Source organism: Linepithema humile, chromosome 1, assembly GCF_040581485.1.
Source record: "Linepithema humile isolate Giens D197 chromosome 1, Lhum_UNIL_v1.0, whole genome shotgun sequence".
NCBI classification, from domain to species: Eukaryota; Metazoa; Arthropoda; class Insecta; order Hymenoptera; family Formicidae; genus Linepithema; species Linepithema humile.
Window position 1 is genome coordinate 37330932 of NC_090128.1, and position 13063 is coordinate 37343994.

General features: G+C 28.9%; 2 protein-coding genes and 2 long non-coding RNA genes across 5 annotated transcripts; 2 read left to right on the forward strand and 2 right to left on the reverse strand.

Moving 5' to 3' along the window:
* Positions 1-189: 189 nt before the first annotated feature.
* On the reverse strand, positions 190-3923 carry LOC136997397 (farnesol dehydrogenase-like). 2 transcript variants are annotated; one of them, XM_067348108.1, is made up of 6 exons: positions 3736-3923; positions 2410-2723; positions 1660-1786; positions 1319-1487; positions 450-593; positions 190-373 (listed from the first exon to the last, which is right to left on the reverse strand). In XM_067348108.1, exons 2-6 carry the CDS (start codon positions 2711-2713, stop codon positions 332-334), a joined length of 786 nt encoding a protein of 261 aa, XP_067204209.1. In that variant the 5' UTR covers positions 2714-2723; positions 3736-3923; the 3' UTR covers positions 190-331. The 2 variants fall into 2 exon arrangements, with proteins under 2 accessions (XP_067204209.1, XP_067204210.1); XM_067348109.1 differs by having other exon boundaries at positions 1319-1472; positions 3736-3921.
* Positions 3924-5589: 1666 nt separating this feature from the next.
* LOC136997450 (uncharacterized) lies at positions 5590-7859 on the reverse strand. Its single transcript, XM_067348237.1, has 3 exons — positions 7653-7859; positions 7156-7384; positions 5590-7043 (listed from the first exon to the last, which is right to left on the reverse strand). Exons 1-3 carry the CDS (start codon positions 7857-7859, stop codon positions 6973-6975), a joined length of 507 nt encoding a protein of 168 aa, XP_067204338.1. The 3' UTR covers positions 5590-6972.
* A 1158-nt stretch (positions 7860-9017) lies between these two features.
* On the forward strand, positions 9018-10137 carry LOC136997403 (uncharacterized). The gene is made up of 2 exons (XR_010888166.1): positions 9018-9535; positions 9627-10137. It is a non-coding gene; the product is annotated as an uncharacterized lncRNA (long non-coding RNA).
* A 1534-nt stretch (positions 10138-11671) lies between these two features.
* LOC136997404 (uncharacterized) lies at positions 11672-12720 on the forward strand. The gene is made up of 2 exons (XR_010888167.1): positions 11672-11964; positions 12054-12720. It is a non-coding gene; the product is annotated as an uncharacterized lncRNA (long non-coding RNA).
* The last annotated feature ends 343 nt before the right edge of the window (positions 12721-13063 follow it).

Sequence of the window (13063 nt, forward strand, 5' to 3'; positions counted from 1 at the left end):
TAGCCCTAGCGGCTGCCGCGCGCGCGGTAAGGAGAGGAAAGGAAGTGTATACCACGAGAATCGGCCGAAAAGATGAAATAATTTTAAGCCCTGTCTTAAACTAAAAGATTCCGTTAAAAAAATAATCAATTTTTTTGACCAGAAAAATGAGATTTCTCCCTTAAGAAGAATATAAATAATATTAGCAAATTAGATATAAAAATTTTATTTCCATGCAATCCAAAACATATGCGTAAACTTAATTTACAATCCCAAGTTTCTTATTCCATTATTGACGTAAGTTTTTCATCAAATTGTTGATGCGATAAGATAAGCATCTTGTTGAAAATGTTCATATTGCTTCCAAGGTAGGTTGGATGGTAAGCTCCGTAATCTGAAATTAAACAACGTGCACAATGATTTTCCTATACTTTTATATTATAGAAAGAAAATGTATTAATAATTTGAACCTGAACTTCCGGTCGTGTTCCAAGAACATAAATGAGCGCATTCGCCACATCTTCTGGTTCAATACATTGCATTTTATCGAACAAATCATACAGTTCTTTCGCATGCTGAGTTATATTAGTTTTCACTAAACCAGGGCTAATACTCTGAAAAGACAAATAATTAAAATCGTAGAAATCATCAATTTTTGTTATATATTACGTATAATTATATAAATATACATGTATAAATTAAATTATATTATCTAAATAGAATAATATATATGTACAGTAGACCACCGTATAACATGGGGGATATGTTATATAAAATCATGTTATACGAGTCACACAGGTTATACATATCGTAACTCGCAAAAAAAGTGTCGAAATTTTTCGAATTTTGTTTTATGTGCGGATTGTGTTTTAAATATATCGATTTCAATCAAGAAAAGTGATAGAAGTTGAATTCAAATACTTTCCGCGTAAATCCGTGTAAATAAACAATTTTGTTTTTTTAACTTATGTCACTTTTCTTGCGGATGTGCAATATATGGATTATGTATGCATATGAAAATGCATATTTATAAAAGATGTAAAGGTTTATTATAAAGAACGTAAAATAAATATTAAAGATGTAGCTTTTATACGGAGAAATTCGAATGTGAAAATGTAAACTTTTTTTCCGTGTTATACGAATCTGTTTTACCGTGTTATAAGAGCACTGTCACAATTTTCTATCGTGCTATACGAATCCGTGTTACACGAACCCGTGTTATACGGGGGTCTGCAGAATATGCATTTATTATTGATAATAATTATAATAAATTCTTATTGTTTATAACTGTAGCAAATCAGGTAAAAAATAAAAATGGATTTAAATGATCGCAACTTACTGTAACTCGAATAGGAGCTTGAACGGTTGCTATCTCTCGTCGTACTGCGGTAGTCAAAACGCGAGAGGCGTGCTTAGTGGCACAATAAATATTAAATCCATTGTAACCATCTTTATCTAATAAACCTTTCATAGGAATATTGTGAGCTAGAACACTGCACATCAAAAAACTGTCTACGTCAAATTGCTCATTAAATTATCAAATGTTTTAAAAAAATATTTCTATCTTTTCTCTTCAGCATAGAAAAAACACTTGTTTCAGAAATAATTTATTTATTCGAAAACTTTTCGTGGAACTCGGCAATATAGCAGTTAACGAACAATTCATATAAATAATGATACCTGTTAATATTGAAAATATGCCCTTCAACATTTCGCTGCCGCATCGAATTAACGGCCTTATTCATACACACAGCATATGTGAGCACATTAATATTTAGCAGCTTTTCAAATGTTTTCCTTTGACTATCTGCAAGTGTAATTTATGGAATTCTTTAAAATGTGTTAACAACAAAAGAAAATTGAAGCTTCCCACTATTGATAAAAATACACAGTTGTCATCGCGAACTGTACATTGTATATAAAAGTATAAAAGCCCTCTCCTTTTTCCGCGATAATATCTTCCACGTTAAGAGACTACTGTGTGTTTGAGCGATTTTAATAACACTCCGCTTAAAACTGGATTAGAAACTGAATCACATGAGATTTTAATTCAAAAATTTTTCCAAAATCCGAAACAATAAACGTACAAAAATGTATATATCATATTAATATGTGCCATTGTATGCTCTTATTTTTTAAAATGATAATTATCTCGTGCATAAACATACAAATTATACATCATTACAAATTATCTTCAAACCGATTCATTGCGTGATTGATTCTGAGATAAAATATATATCGTTTGTTATCTCAGATAGTTAAATGTGGTTTGGTAAGACGAATTTGACCAAATTGGTTGTCGATCTGCCTATATTGTTAACATTTTGTTTATCGAAAAAGTTCTACAATTAATTGTGGAAAAAAGATTATATGCTCGTTGTAGATAAAAGCGTATAAATATAATACTTATTTAGCACAGACGTGACGTACCAATTATGCGTGTATAATAACAGACGCCAGCACAATTGATCATGATGTCCACACCGCCCAATGACTCAATCGTCGAGAATGCCTTATCAATCTCATTCTCGATACTTACATCGCAGCATATGGAATGTAGCTTAGCCAAAGTACGATCTCGTTTACATTCTTCATCGAGCTTCGCCAATCTTTCTTTCTCGATATCCAAAGCAGTCACGTTTACTCCGTTTCGCAGAAGAGCATGTGTAATTGCTTTGCCCATACCGGATCCAGCGCCAGTAACAACCGCGGTTTTGCCAAGCCAACGATCCATAATTACCTACCTACAAATATGACACAATTCGCAGTTGACATGCCACTAATAACTACCGATCCGAAAAATAATTTTAAGCAGACGTTCATAATTACGTTTTCTACGTCTACAATCAACTCTCTCAAGCTAGCAGAATCAAATCAACAAAATCGAATGCGACGTAGTGGATTATTTAGTACTTATTTTGTACTATTTTGAACCACTAAAAATAATGTTGTACCCCGTGTCATTTAAAAAAAAATCGTGGCTACTAACTTAATATGAAGCTAGGAAGATCAAAAGAAAAAGAGAAAACAAAAACGGAAGCAATTAGTATTGACTTTGTAGGTATTAATTTGTATCACTTAAAACAAATTAAAAATATCTATTATCTAAAAATAACTCCCATTTCAACAACCCTCAAGAACAAGATCTTTTTTTCTCAGATTATTTACGATTTAAATCAATAGAATTGAATGGCATTTATTGAATTATTTATACTACTCATTTTGTATCATTTTATACCAAGAAAAAATCTTTCCTATACCAAGAAAACTGGTCCCGTTAATATAAAGCTAGCAGAATAAAAAAATTTAAAAAAAGAAAATAAAAGTAGATACAGTTATACTATTTTAATACTTTTGTCCATGTTCTTCTAAAATATGACTCATAATAGAATCATAATAATTACGCATTTAGTACAAACATTTTTAGGTGATACAAATTAATACAACTTCAGTAATTGTATCTACTTTTATTTTCAGTTTTTTTATGTTATTTATTCTGCTAGCTTTATATTAAGTTAACAGCGCCACGTTTTTTTTTTTTTTTTTAAGTTGCATGAATACAAAATTAATTTTAATGGTACAAAATAGTACTTATTTTGTATAAGTGCTATTTTGTAAATAATCCACTAAGTAGCATTCTATTTGGCTGATTTGGTCCTGCTAACTTAAGAGAACTTTGATCGCAGTCGACATTAAATTCAGCAGTAAATTTGTGGAAATGGCATTTCAATTAACAATATCAACAGTGATACGTACTTGTGTGTATATCTTCTCTCTTTTGCTTGCTGTTCTTTTCTTCGTTGCCACCAAAGAAGATAATTTATTATAAAACACACTTGAGAAAATGTTTAACTGCGTAACTGCTACAATTGGATGAGCAGTGGTTCAAGGCAAACACATCGCACTGATGGTTCAGTACAAACTGCGTTGCTAGTAGACGTAACACGATAGTATAACAAGCAATTATTGTAACGATATAAACTGATGGTTACATGAACTAATTTGTTTTTTTGCTCGGAGTGGGAACAAGAAAAGTATGTTAAAGAAACAAGATAACAAAAACGTATGCATGCATATCTGGACAAATGTGTAAACTACGACGTTTGTAAACTACAGTATTATAATTATAAGTACTTCCTACTCAAAGAGAAATATACAGCGTGTGTCAAAAGTTCCGAGACGGCTGGATAATTTGAAAAATACGCATCACAGAGGAAAATGACCTCAACAAAAGTTGTAGGATTTTTTTCGGGCAATCCGATGGTGACCTTAGATTTGGCCTTGCCCGTGACCTTCAAGGTCATTTCAAGGTCAAATCAAATTTTTTAAATAGAAACCCCTATTTTTGATTCCAAAATCTAATAGCTGGTGTCAAGAGCTTTTCAAAACATTATAATAAAGTTATTTTTCATTAAGTACTTTTCGAGTTATAAGGCTTGAAAGTTACAGCATTTTGACATAAAATACAAAATATCTTGTAAAACATTCAATTTTCGGAAATCTTACCTTAATACTTTTATGCATAAAATAATGAGACAAATCAATTGATATAAAAAAAACACATAGTTGCTTTTAAAAAAAAATATACAGCTGCATGTTGCAAATTACATATTTTTTCTTAAAAGCAACAATGTGTTTTCTTCGCGTGCGTGCGTGCGTGCGAACATGCGTGCGTGCGTGAGTGTGAACAAAAATAGGGACCCTACGGTTCGTCACTTCCGTAGTGTTTAGAGACTCCAAACCCTCTATGTATTAATGTTGATTTAATTTTGAAGATGTTCAAATTGACGGCCATGAACGGTTTGACAATGTGCCAAACGTTCATAAAAATTGCACCGAACATTTTGCAAGTTTTCCGGGGTTATTAATGCTACAGTATCTAAAATGCGATTTCTTAATTCATTTAAATTCGTAGGTTTTGTTGCAAACACCAAATTTTTTAAATGACCCCAAAAAAAATAATCCAATGGATTCAAATCAGGATCTAGGTGGCCATTCAATTGTACCTCTTCTGCCAATCCATTTTCTTGGAAATGTATCATTTAGGAATCGACGGACGTTTATGCCAAAGTGAGGTGGTGCACCATCCTGTTGGAACCAAACGTTATTAAAAGCGTCACCAACTACATTTTGAGCCCTATTTTTGTTCACACTTACACTCACACACACGCACACGCACACGCACACGCACACAAACACGCACACGTTGTACACACAAGAGGTGTAAATCCGACTGGGCAACCCCCACGTGGTACACCTTGGGTAATGCCAATGCCAGCGGTACTGTAAATATTGAATCCCATAACTCGGAAAGTTTTTGTGGAAAAAAGGTGTTTTGTAACCAGTGTTTTGGAAACGTCTCAACGTCAGCTACAAGAATGTGAAATAAAAAGTAGGGTGTTCCATTTGAAAAATTTAAGATGACTTTTACCTGACCGCAGTGGCGCCATCTAGGATTATACTAATACTACTATTTAATGCGTCACTTAATATTCTACAACTTTTGTATAAAACATTTTTCAAGAAAATTCATATTTTACGATATATTTGACCGTTGCCGAACTTTTGGGACACACTGTATATATATATATATATATATATATATATATATATATATGGTGAGACCATTCGCGACAAGCGTCGGTAGGCCACCTGTGTATTAGCGATTAATGCCATCTATTAGAAAGAAGGGACAAATCGCAGCAGTTAATTCGGAGCTACAGAGTAAAGAGAGCTACGAAGACGAGCGGAGCAAAAGAGTATTCTTTCGGCCGTGCGAGCGTGTACCAGAGTTTTTCCAAAGTGTTTAAAAAGAGCAGTTAAAACCCGGGAAAAAAAGTTTATATCCAGTTATATATAATTATATATAATTTTGTAGATATAATTATGTATGGATTTTGACCTGATCTAATTACATATAAACAGATGAAATTGTTTTTAATTATATATAATTAGATCGTATTATGCATACTTCATATATATCTATGATTAGATACAATTATATATTTTTACAATTATAATTAGATCTAATCTTTGATGGGTTTATTTTTGTAGTAAATTAAAAAAACCAAAATATCGTCCCTCTCATGCCAAAACTATGAATGTGCATATTTTTTTCAACATTGTTTTTTTTTGTGAAATTATTTTATGCTACTTGATTTAGTATTTATATAGTTTTAAAGAATACCTAGAATACTTTAGATCTTAGGTACTTCTATGGTATCTTAGACTCTGAAACTCTGTAAATACAAAATCAAGTAGCATAAAATAAATTTTATAAAAAAAAAACGAGGTTAAAAAAATTTGCACATTTATGGTTTTGACATTAAGGGAAAGTATTTTGATTTTTTTATTTACTACAAAAATAGACTCATCAAAGATTAGATTTGCATAAGGGAGACTTATCAGAGATTAGATTGCATAAGAGGGACGATATATTTTTACGAATAGATTATTTATTTATAATATTTATTAATTTATAAAAACAATCTCATATATAAAATATACTTATATATATAAAACAATATTCAGAATACTTAAATTTTTCAATAAAAGAAATAAAATAAATCAACATTATTATTATAATTTGCAATAGAGAGATTAATCTTTTTTCATGTATTGCAAACATGTGTAATGTGATGAATGTAGAAAGCACTTTGTCATACACGCGAAGAGAATATAGCGCAGACCTTTTGAAACGTATACAATAATAGAGTCAAAACGAAACAAAAACTATATTATTTAATAAATTTGAAACTCGTATTCTTCTTAGTATTTTAAAGTTCCATTTATAGTCAATATATTATGCTTTTAAATATATATTACATGAAAAAAAATTCAAATAAAATTAATAATCAAGTGCTTTTATAAATTTGAAAAAAAAAAAAAAAAACTGAAATATCTACGTAAACGATAAAAAAATTGTGTAAAAACGAGGTTACTCTCTTTACTCATTATTTCTTGCTTCTCTTTTTATTTCTCCAATCCTTTGTGTTATAGCTCGATGTAAATCTTTTTTGTTTGTATGATCCAACCATGTTTGGCCCCGTACTCAATAGAAAAATCTGAAAATGTAATTTTATGAATTTAAAAATCTATTACAAACTTTTTTATAATAAAAATTTCTATTTATTGTAATTTATTAAGATTATAATAATGTAAAAAATTATTACTTACCAACTATTGCTTTAATTGCAAAAGGATGTAAATATGAGATTTTAAGATTTTGTCGGTCTTTTCCTTGTGATCTAGGAGTTTGTCCAGTCAGAGTACAATTAATTAATGTTTCCTTTTTAAACACTCCCGTTAAAAGTCTTCTAGCTGTCTGCGATGATCTATGAGAATTCCCTATTGCTGCATAATATATTATATTTCTACAATAGAAATTATCCTTTAAGTGTACCATCTGCAATCAATTTTCTTATGTTTAATAATTTACAGTATGATTTTGCATTTATTAATCATGAAATTCAATTAAAAATTAAATTAATATTTACTGTACAATAAATAATCCCATTTATGCCCGATTTCATCAACGTAGATTAACTATATAATCTTAGTTTAACTTGCTCTTCATCTTTTTCTAATTCTTTGAACTAGAAAAAGATGAAGAAAGTTAAACTAATGAGATTAAAGTTAATCTATATTGATAAACCGAGCATTAGAATATTTACCTTAGCCTCGAAGTTTTTTCCATATAACTGAGTATCTATAGCTTCAAATTGTTCTATTTCACTATCATTATCCTTAAGATTTTCTATATTATCATCAACATTCTCTAAAGGATTTATACTATCATCAGCATTCTCCAAAGGATTTATATTATCATCAACATTCTCTAAAGGATTTATGATTTCGGATCGTGAGTCTTCTATATCCATTTCAAGATCATTAATGTTCTCTGACGAAGTTAATTGACAGGAATCTTTATCAATCTCCTTTAAAACTAGAAACAGATATATTCTATTATGTATACATTATACATAATGAAATGAACTATAATAGTGTACGTAATAGTGAAATGATAATATTAACATAACTTATATAATTTATGTTATACTATAATATAAATTTTAACAACAAACTTACAAGATCTTTTTTTTAACTCTTTTCTAGTTTCAAAAAGCATTTTTTTCAATTCTTTCTTTGTTGGACTATGATCCTGCAAAGGTATTTTAAATCATATTTAATTCATATTATTATTGATTGAAATAATATTCTGATTTAAATTATGCATTTTTGAAATACCATTTTTTTATTATCTTGCGAAACATTGTAATCATCAATCATTGTACTTGAACTTGATAAATCAATCGTACTGTTAACAATATGATTATTGTTAATAACATTATTATCAGGCAATTCTGAATTAGTATATTTATTCAGTACATCAAAAACTGCAGAATTTGATGTCTTCTGTATTTCTTTTAAGACCTAAGATTTCAATAGACAATTTATAAATAACAATATAAACAATATGAAAAAAATATGTATTAAAAAAAATTATAATTTACCTTTTTAGTATTATTTTTGCTTTTAGTATTAGCTGCTTTTGGTGTTATAGATGAAGAGTACAATGATTTTACTTCCTTTTTTTTGCGAAGAGACATTTCTCTTTTATTTAATTCTTTATTTTTTTTAGCTTTTTCCAATTTAAACATATTGAGACGTTTTTCCATATAACATTTATTATCTGCAATAATTTTTTAAAAGTTATTAAAAATTGCACACAATATAATGAAATCATTTTCTAATCTATAAAATTTCTTTATCAATAAAAGCATTTTTGAGCGTTGTAATTGAGTTATTTATAGTGAATAACAATTTCTACACAATAGATGTATATTATAATTTAACCTTACCTGAATGATCTATTACTCTTCCAGTATATTCTTTATTATTATAAGTAAATATCACTTCATCACCTTTCTTAATATTTTCTTCATCATAAATAACATTCTCATTTTCTACTAAACAGTGGGAATTGTCACTAGCACAGTACAAAAGAAACATTTTCAACAAATAATTTTCACAAAATATTAAAAAGGTCGAGATAGTCTCACACACTATGTGCCGTATCGTTATATTACACTTTGCGATTTAGTCTACTCTTGGCTATGTTTCCAGCAGTGATAATGAATAAAAACATATAATATTATGTACACATATCTTTCTAACAAATGGTAGAAGTGGTAAGACTGTTGAGAAAAAATTAATGCGCAGCATATTACTCAATCGAGAACCGTGTACACATGCCTGCGCCGCTCTGCGTCTGCGTTCGCGGTTTTCGATTGTTTACGCCAGCGCGTGATTCTGTCTTATTTCAATACATGTCAATACTTGTCATTTTAAGCTTAGATTTCCACACGATAGAAAATTATAATAATAGTACACGCAAGAAATCATTTAACGCTATTAATTTGAAGAGCCCCAGATGGACAGTGTAAAACAATGTAAAATTAGCAGTAGAAAATTGGAGTAAGAAATGGCCAATGTGTGTGAATATATATTTCCACGAAAAAGATATAAATTATGGGAAGAAAATATAAATGTCTCGGTATGTATGAAAATTATTTTTATATTTTCTATATGATTATTATATATGAAAGATAAACATTAAAATATATTTGAAATTTTTATGCAAATAGATTCCTGTTAGAAACCGTCAACGATGGGATAAAAAAATTGCATTATCAATTCCTTGTATGGATGAAGGTGACAATGATACTAATGAAACGGAAACAAATAAAACGGAACAAAATTTTACACAATCTTTGAATATAAGCCGTGAGAATAATTATTTAAGCAGAAGTAGCGATATTTGTACAGATGAGATATCTGACAATAAAATTTATGAATCTAATTATTTCCCGGTAAAAAATTTCTCATACATAATTAGACAAAAATAGTACATATCTAATTATACAAAATTATATACCGAATTTGTCCATACATAAATAGATACACCTATATATAAATGAATATGAATATATATATTTATATATGATTATATAAAGGTGTGTATGAGTAAATATACATTTTCTTGTTTTATTTTGTTGTGTTTTTATTGCGCAAACATAAAGTACATAATCATACATACATCACATCATATATATATATATATATATATATATATATATATATATATATATATATATACTCATACAGTACACAAAGATTGCATACACATTGCATCAATCTTTCATCGCAATGTTGCAATATTGCAAGTTCACTGCAAAATGTTGTTGCATCATTGCTGTGGGATTGCAGCAACGTTAAAATGTCCGCTTTTAGGAAGATTGTAACGAAAGATTACAGTAATATTGCAATGTAATGAATTTGCAATAATGCATTGTTATTGCAATCTTAAAATAATGTTGCATATATTTTTATTTATTCGGACATTTATCTGTCCAATTTTTGAACAATCAGTTCAATATCTGAATTCCCTGTGTTGAGGTCGTATCAGAAAAATTAAACTGATAAATATAATTACTATGTCTTTAATCTTACTAGCCACTCTTTGCAAGTTTCATATAATCATCATGACTAAAACTTAAATACGAGATAGATTTTGCAATGCGCGTCGCATAGCGGTAAACGAACGAACTAGCAATTACCGAATATTGCTATTGCAATGTTACTGGAATGTTGCTGTCACATTTTCATGAAATATTACAATTACAGGTTGCAATAATGTCTCAACAATATTACATTGCAACTTGCAAGATTGTAACATTGCTGCAATGTAATTGCAATGTTCTGTGCTGTATGGGCAGTAAGAGTGACTTGATGAGGTTCTTTCTTAAAAATCTCTTCTTTAAATACCCCAAGCACTAATTTTCGAACTATTTGTATCATTCATAAAATGTATTTATATCTCATGTTATTTATTTTTCTCATATTATTTAGAAATACAATAAATAACATATATTTCTTATAAATGTAAAATAGTGTTTTTTTATTTTATTTTGTTTATATTCCTCTCTTGCATGCACGCGCGCGATGAGAAAAAGGTATAGAAACTTTTAGAAAAGTAAAATATTTTTAAATCAAGGCATTAAGTGAAATTAAGGAAAAAGTGACACAATTAGCCAGAATTTCTCGTTTATACAAAATCATATACAATTGCGTATGACTATATCTGAAATCTGCTTCTTACTTATATATGTTTATACATGATGCAAGACTTATACATAATCATATATTAGACTAACAGAGATTCATATATAATTATATATAAAATATTGTGGACATTATATATAAGTATGTATAAAAAGTACTTACATGTAATTCTATACTGCAGTCGCTCCATTTATATATATATATATATATATATATATATATATATATATATATAACGTTTTATATTTCGTCATGTATAATTATACATATTTTTACACAATTATGTAAAATATTGTATAACTCTATTAAATGCTACATGATTATATATGAGAAATTTTTTACCGGGTTTGTCGATGTTAATCATGATTATGAAGATGATATTGCGGCGTTAGATAATATAAGTAATGCAATTGATGTAGATACATCTTTATATGATGAGCATTCTATAGATTTCGGTAAAAGTACATTTTGCACTTCTTACAGCAATAATGAGAATGTTTTATTTAATAATAATGCTCAAACTATTAATGAAACTGTTTACAATTTAATAAATCTTTATATGAAACATAGAATGACAAAATCTAACTTCCCCAGCCAAATTTGATGCCAAAAACTATACATAAATTATTTTTTTATTTTCCTTCTTCCCCTCCTAGGTACTTATACCCTCCCCTCCATACTCCTTGTTCTTTCCGCCCCCCCCCCTTCTCCACTGCCCTCTCACTAATCTTTCATCGCTTGAATTTATCGTTATTCTATCACGTACATTGAGGTTTCAACCATCACATTATATGGTTCTAAGTTTTTTCTCCTACCTCGTTCCATCTTGTGTGGACGAGCTTTCTACTATGTTTAACACAAGTATGTAAAAATTGTTTCTTTTTTCTGTTTATTTGGTTTGCGCTCATTTTGTAACGGGAATTTTCTCATTTGGCTCTTTTTTATTACAGTTTAACGTGGTTTTAACTACTCTTCAGTTTATTGTGTCAATTTTACTTCGGTTTTTGTATTTAATTTTTGCGTTACGTATTTATTGAATTTTGTAATAACATTGATAAAGGCCTGATGACAGGCTGAAACGTTTGTTTTTTAATGTATTGTTCAATGGTTATAAATTAATACACGATAACCTTCGCACGAATATCTGGCTGTTGGCTCTTTACGCTCCTATCAAATTTATTGATTTTAACAATCATCAGAGCCTGATACATCTATAATTTTTAATTTACGCAAGCAGTATGATGCGTTTTTTTTTCATTTTTTGAATTCATTAGATTTAATTTCGGGGAACCTACCTGCCGATTGCTCAAGAACTTCAAAAAAACACTCATATTATGTTTATCTTTGAGAATTCGTATCCGTTTTTTGAAATCTTGTATAAATAACGCACTAATTCCTCCACACTTATGTTACTTTTTCAAAAACAAGTTAAATTTATTTAAATATTCTAATTCGTCTAAGTTAAACAGATTACATTTGAACCATCCCAACAAACACAGTTGTATAACCGCAACATTACCATAATAAAACTGAATGTAACAAGTAATATAACGTGTGTGTTACATGTAACATTTATGTTAGTTGTAATTTCCCACTTATACAAAATTGCAGTTATAATACATGAATATATCATGTTACTAAAATATTACATAACCGTTACAACAGTAACTGAAATGTTATAGAACAGTTATATAGATTATTGGAATGTTATGTAACTGGAATATAAATTATGTAATTGTGTTATATAACTATTCTTTTATTTGTTGCGAAATAGTAATATAACTGTTACGAAAATGTGCTTTAGTAAACTCAAATCAAAAATAACAGATTCCTAAATTAATTCTAAATAAAATTCTATATACTTTTATTATAATAAATTTATTATAATAAAAGTATATAGAATTTTATTTAGAATTAATTTAGGAATCTGTTATTTCTGATTTGAGTTTACTAAAGGACA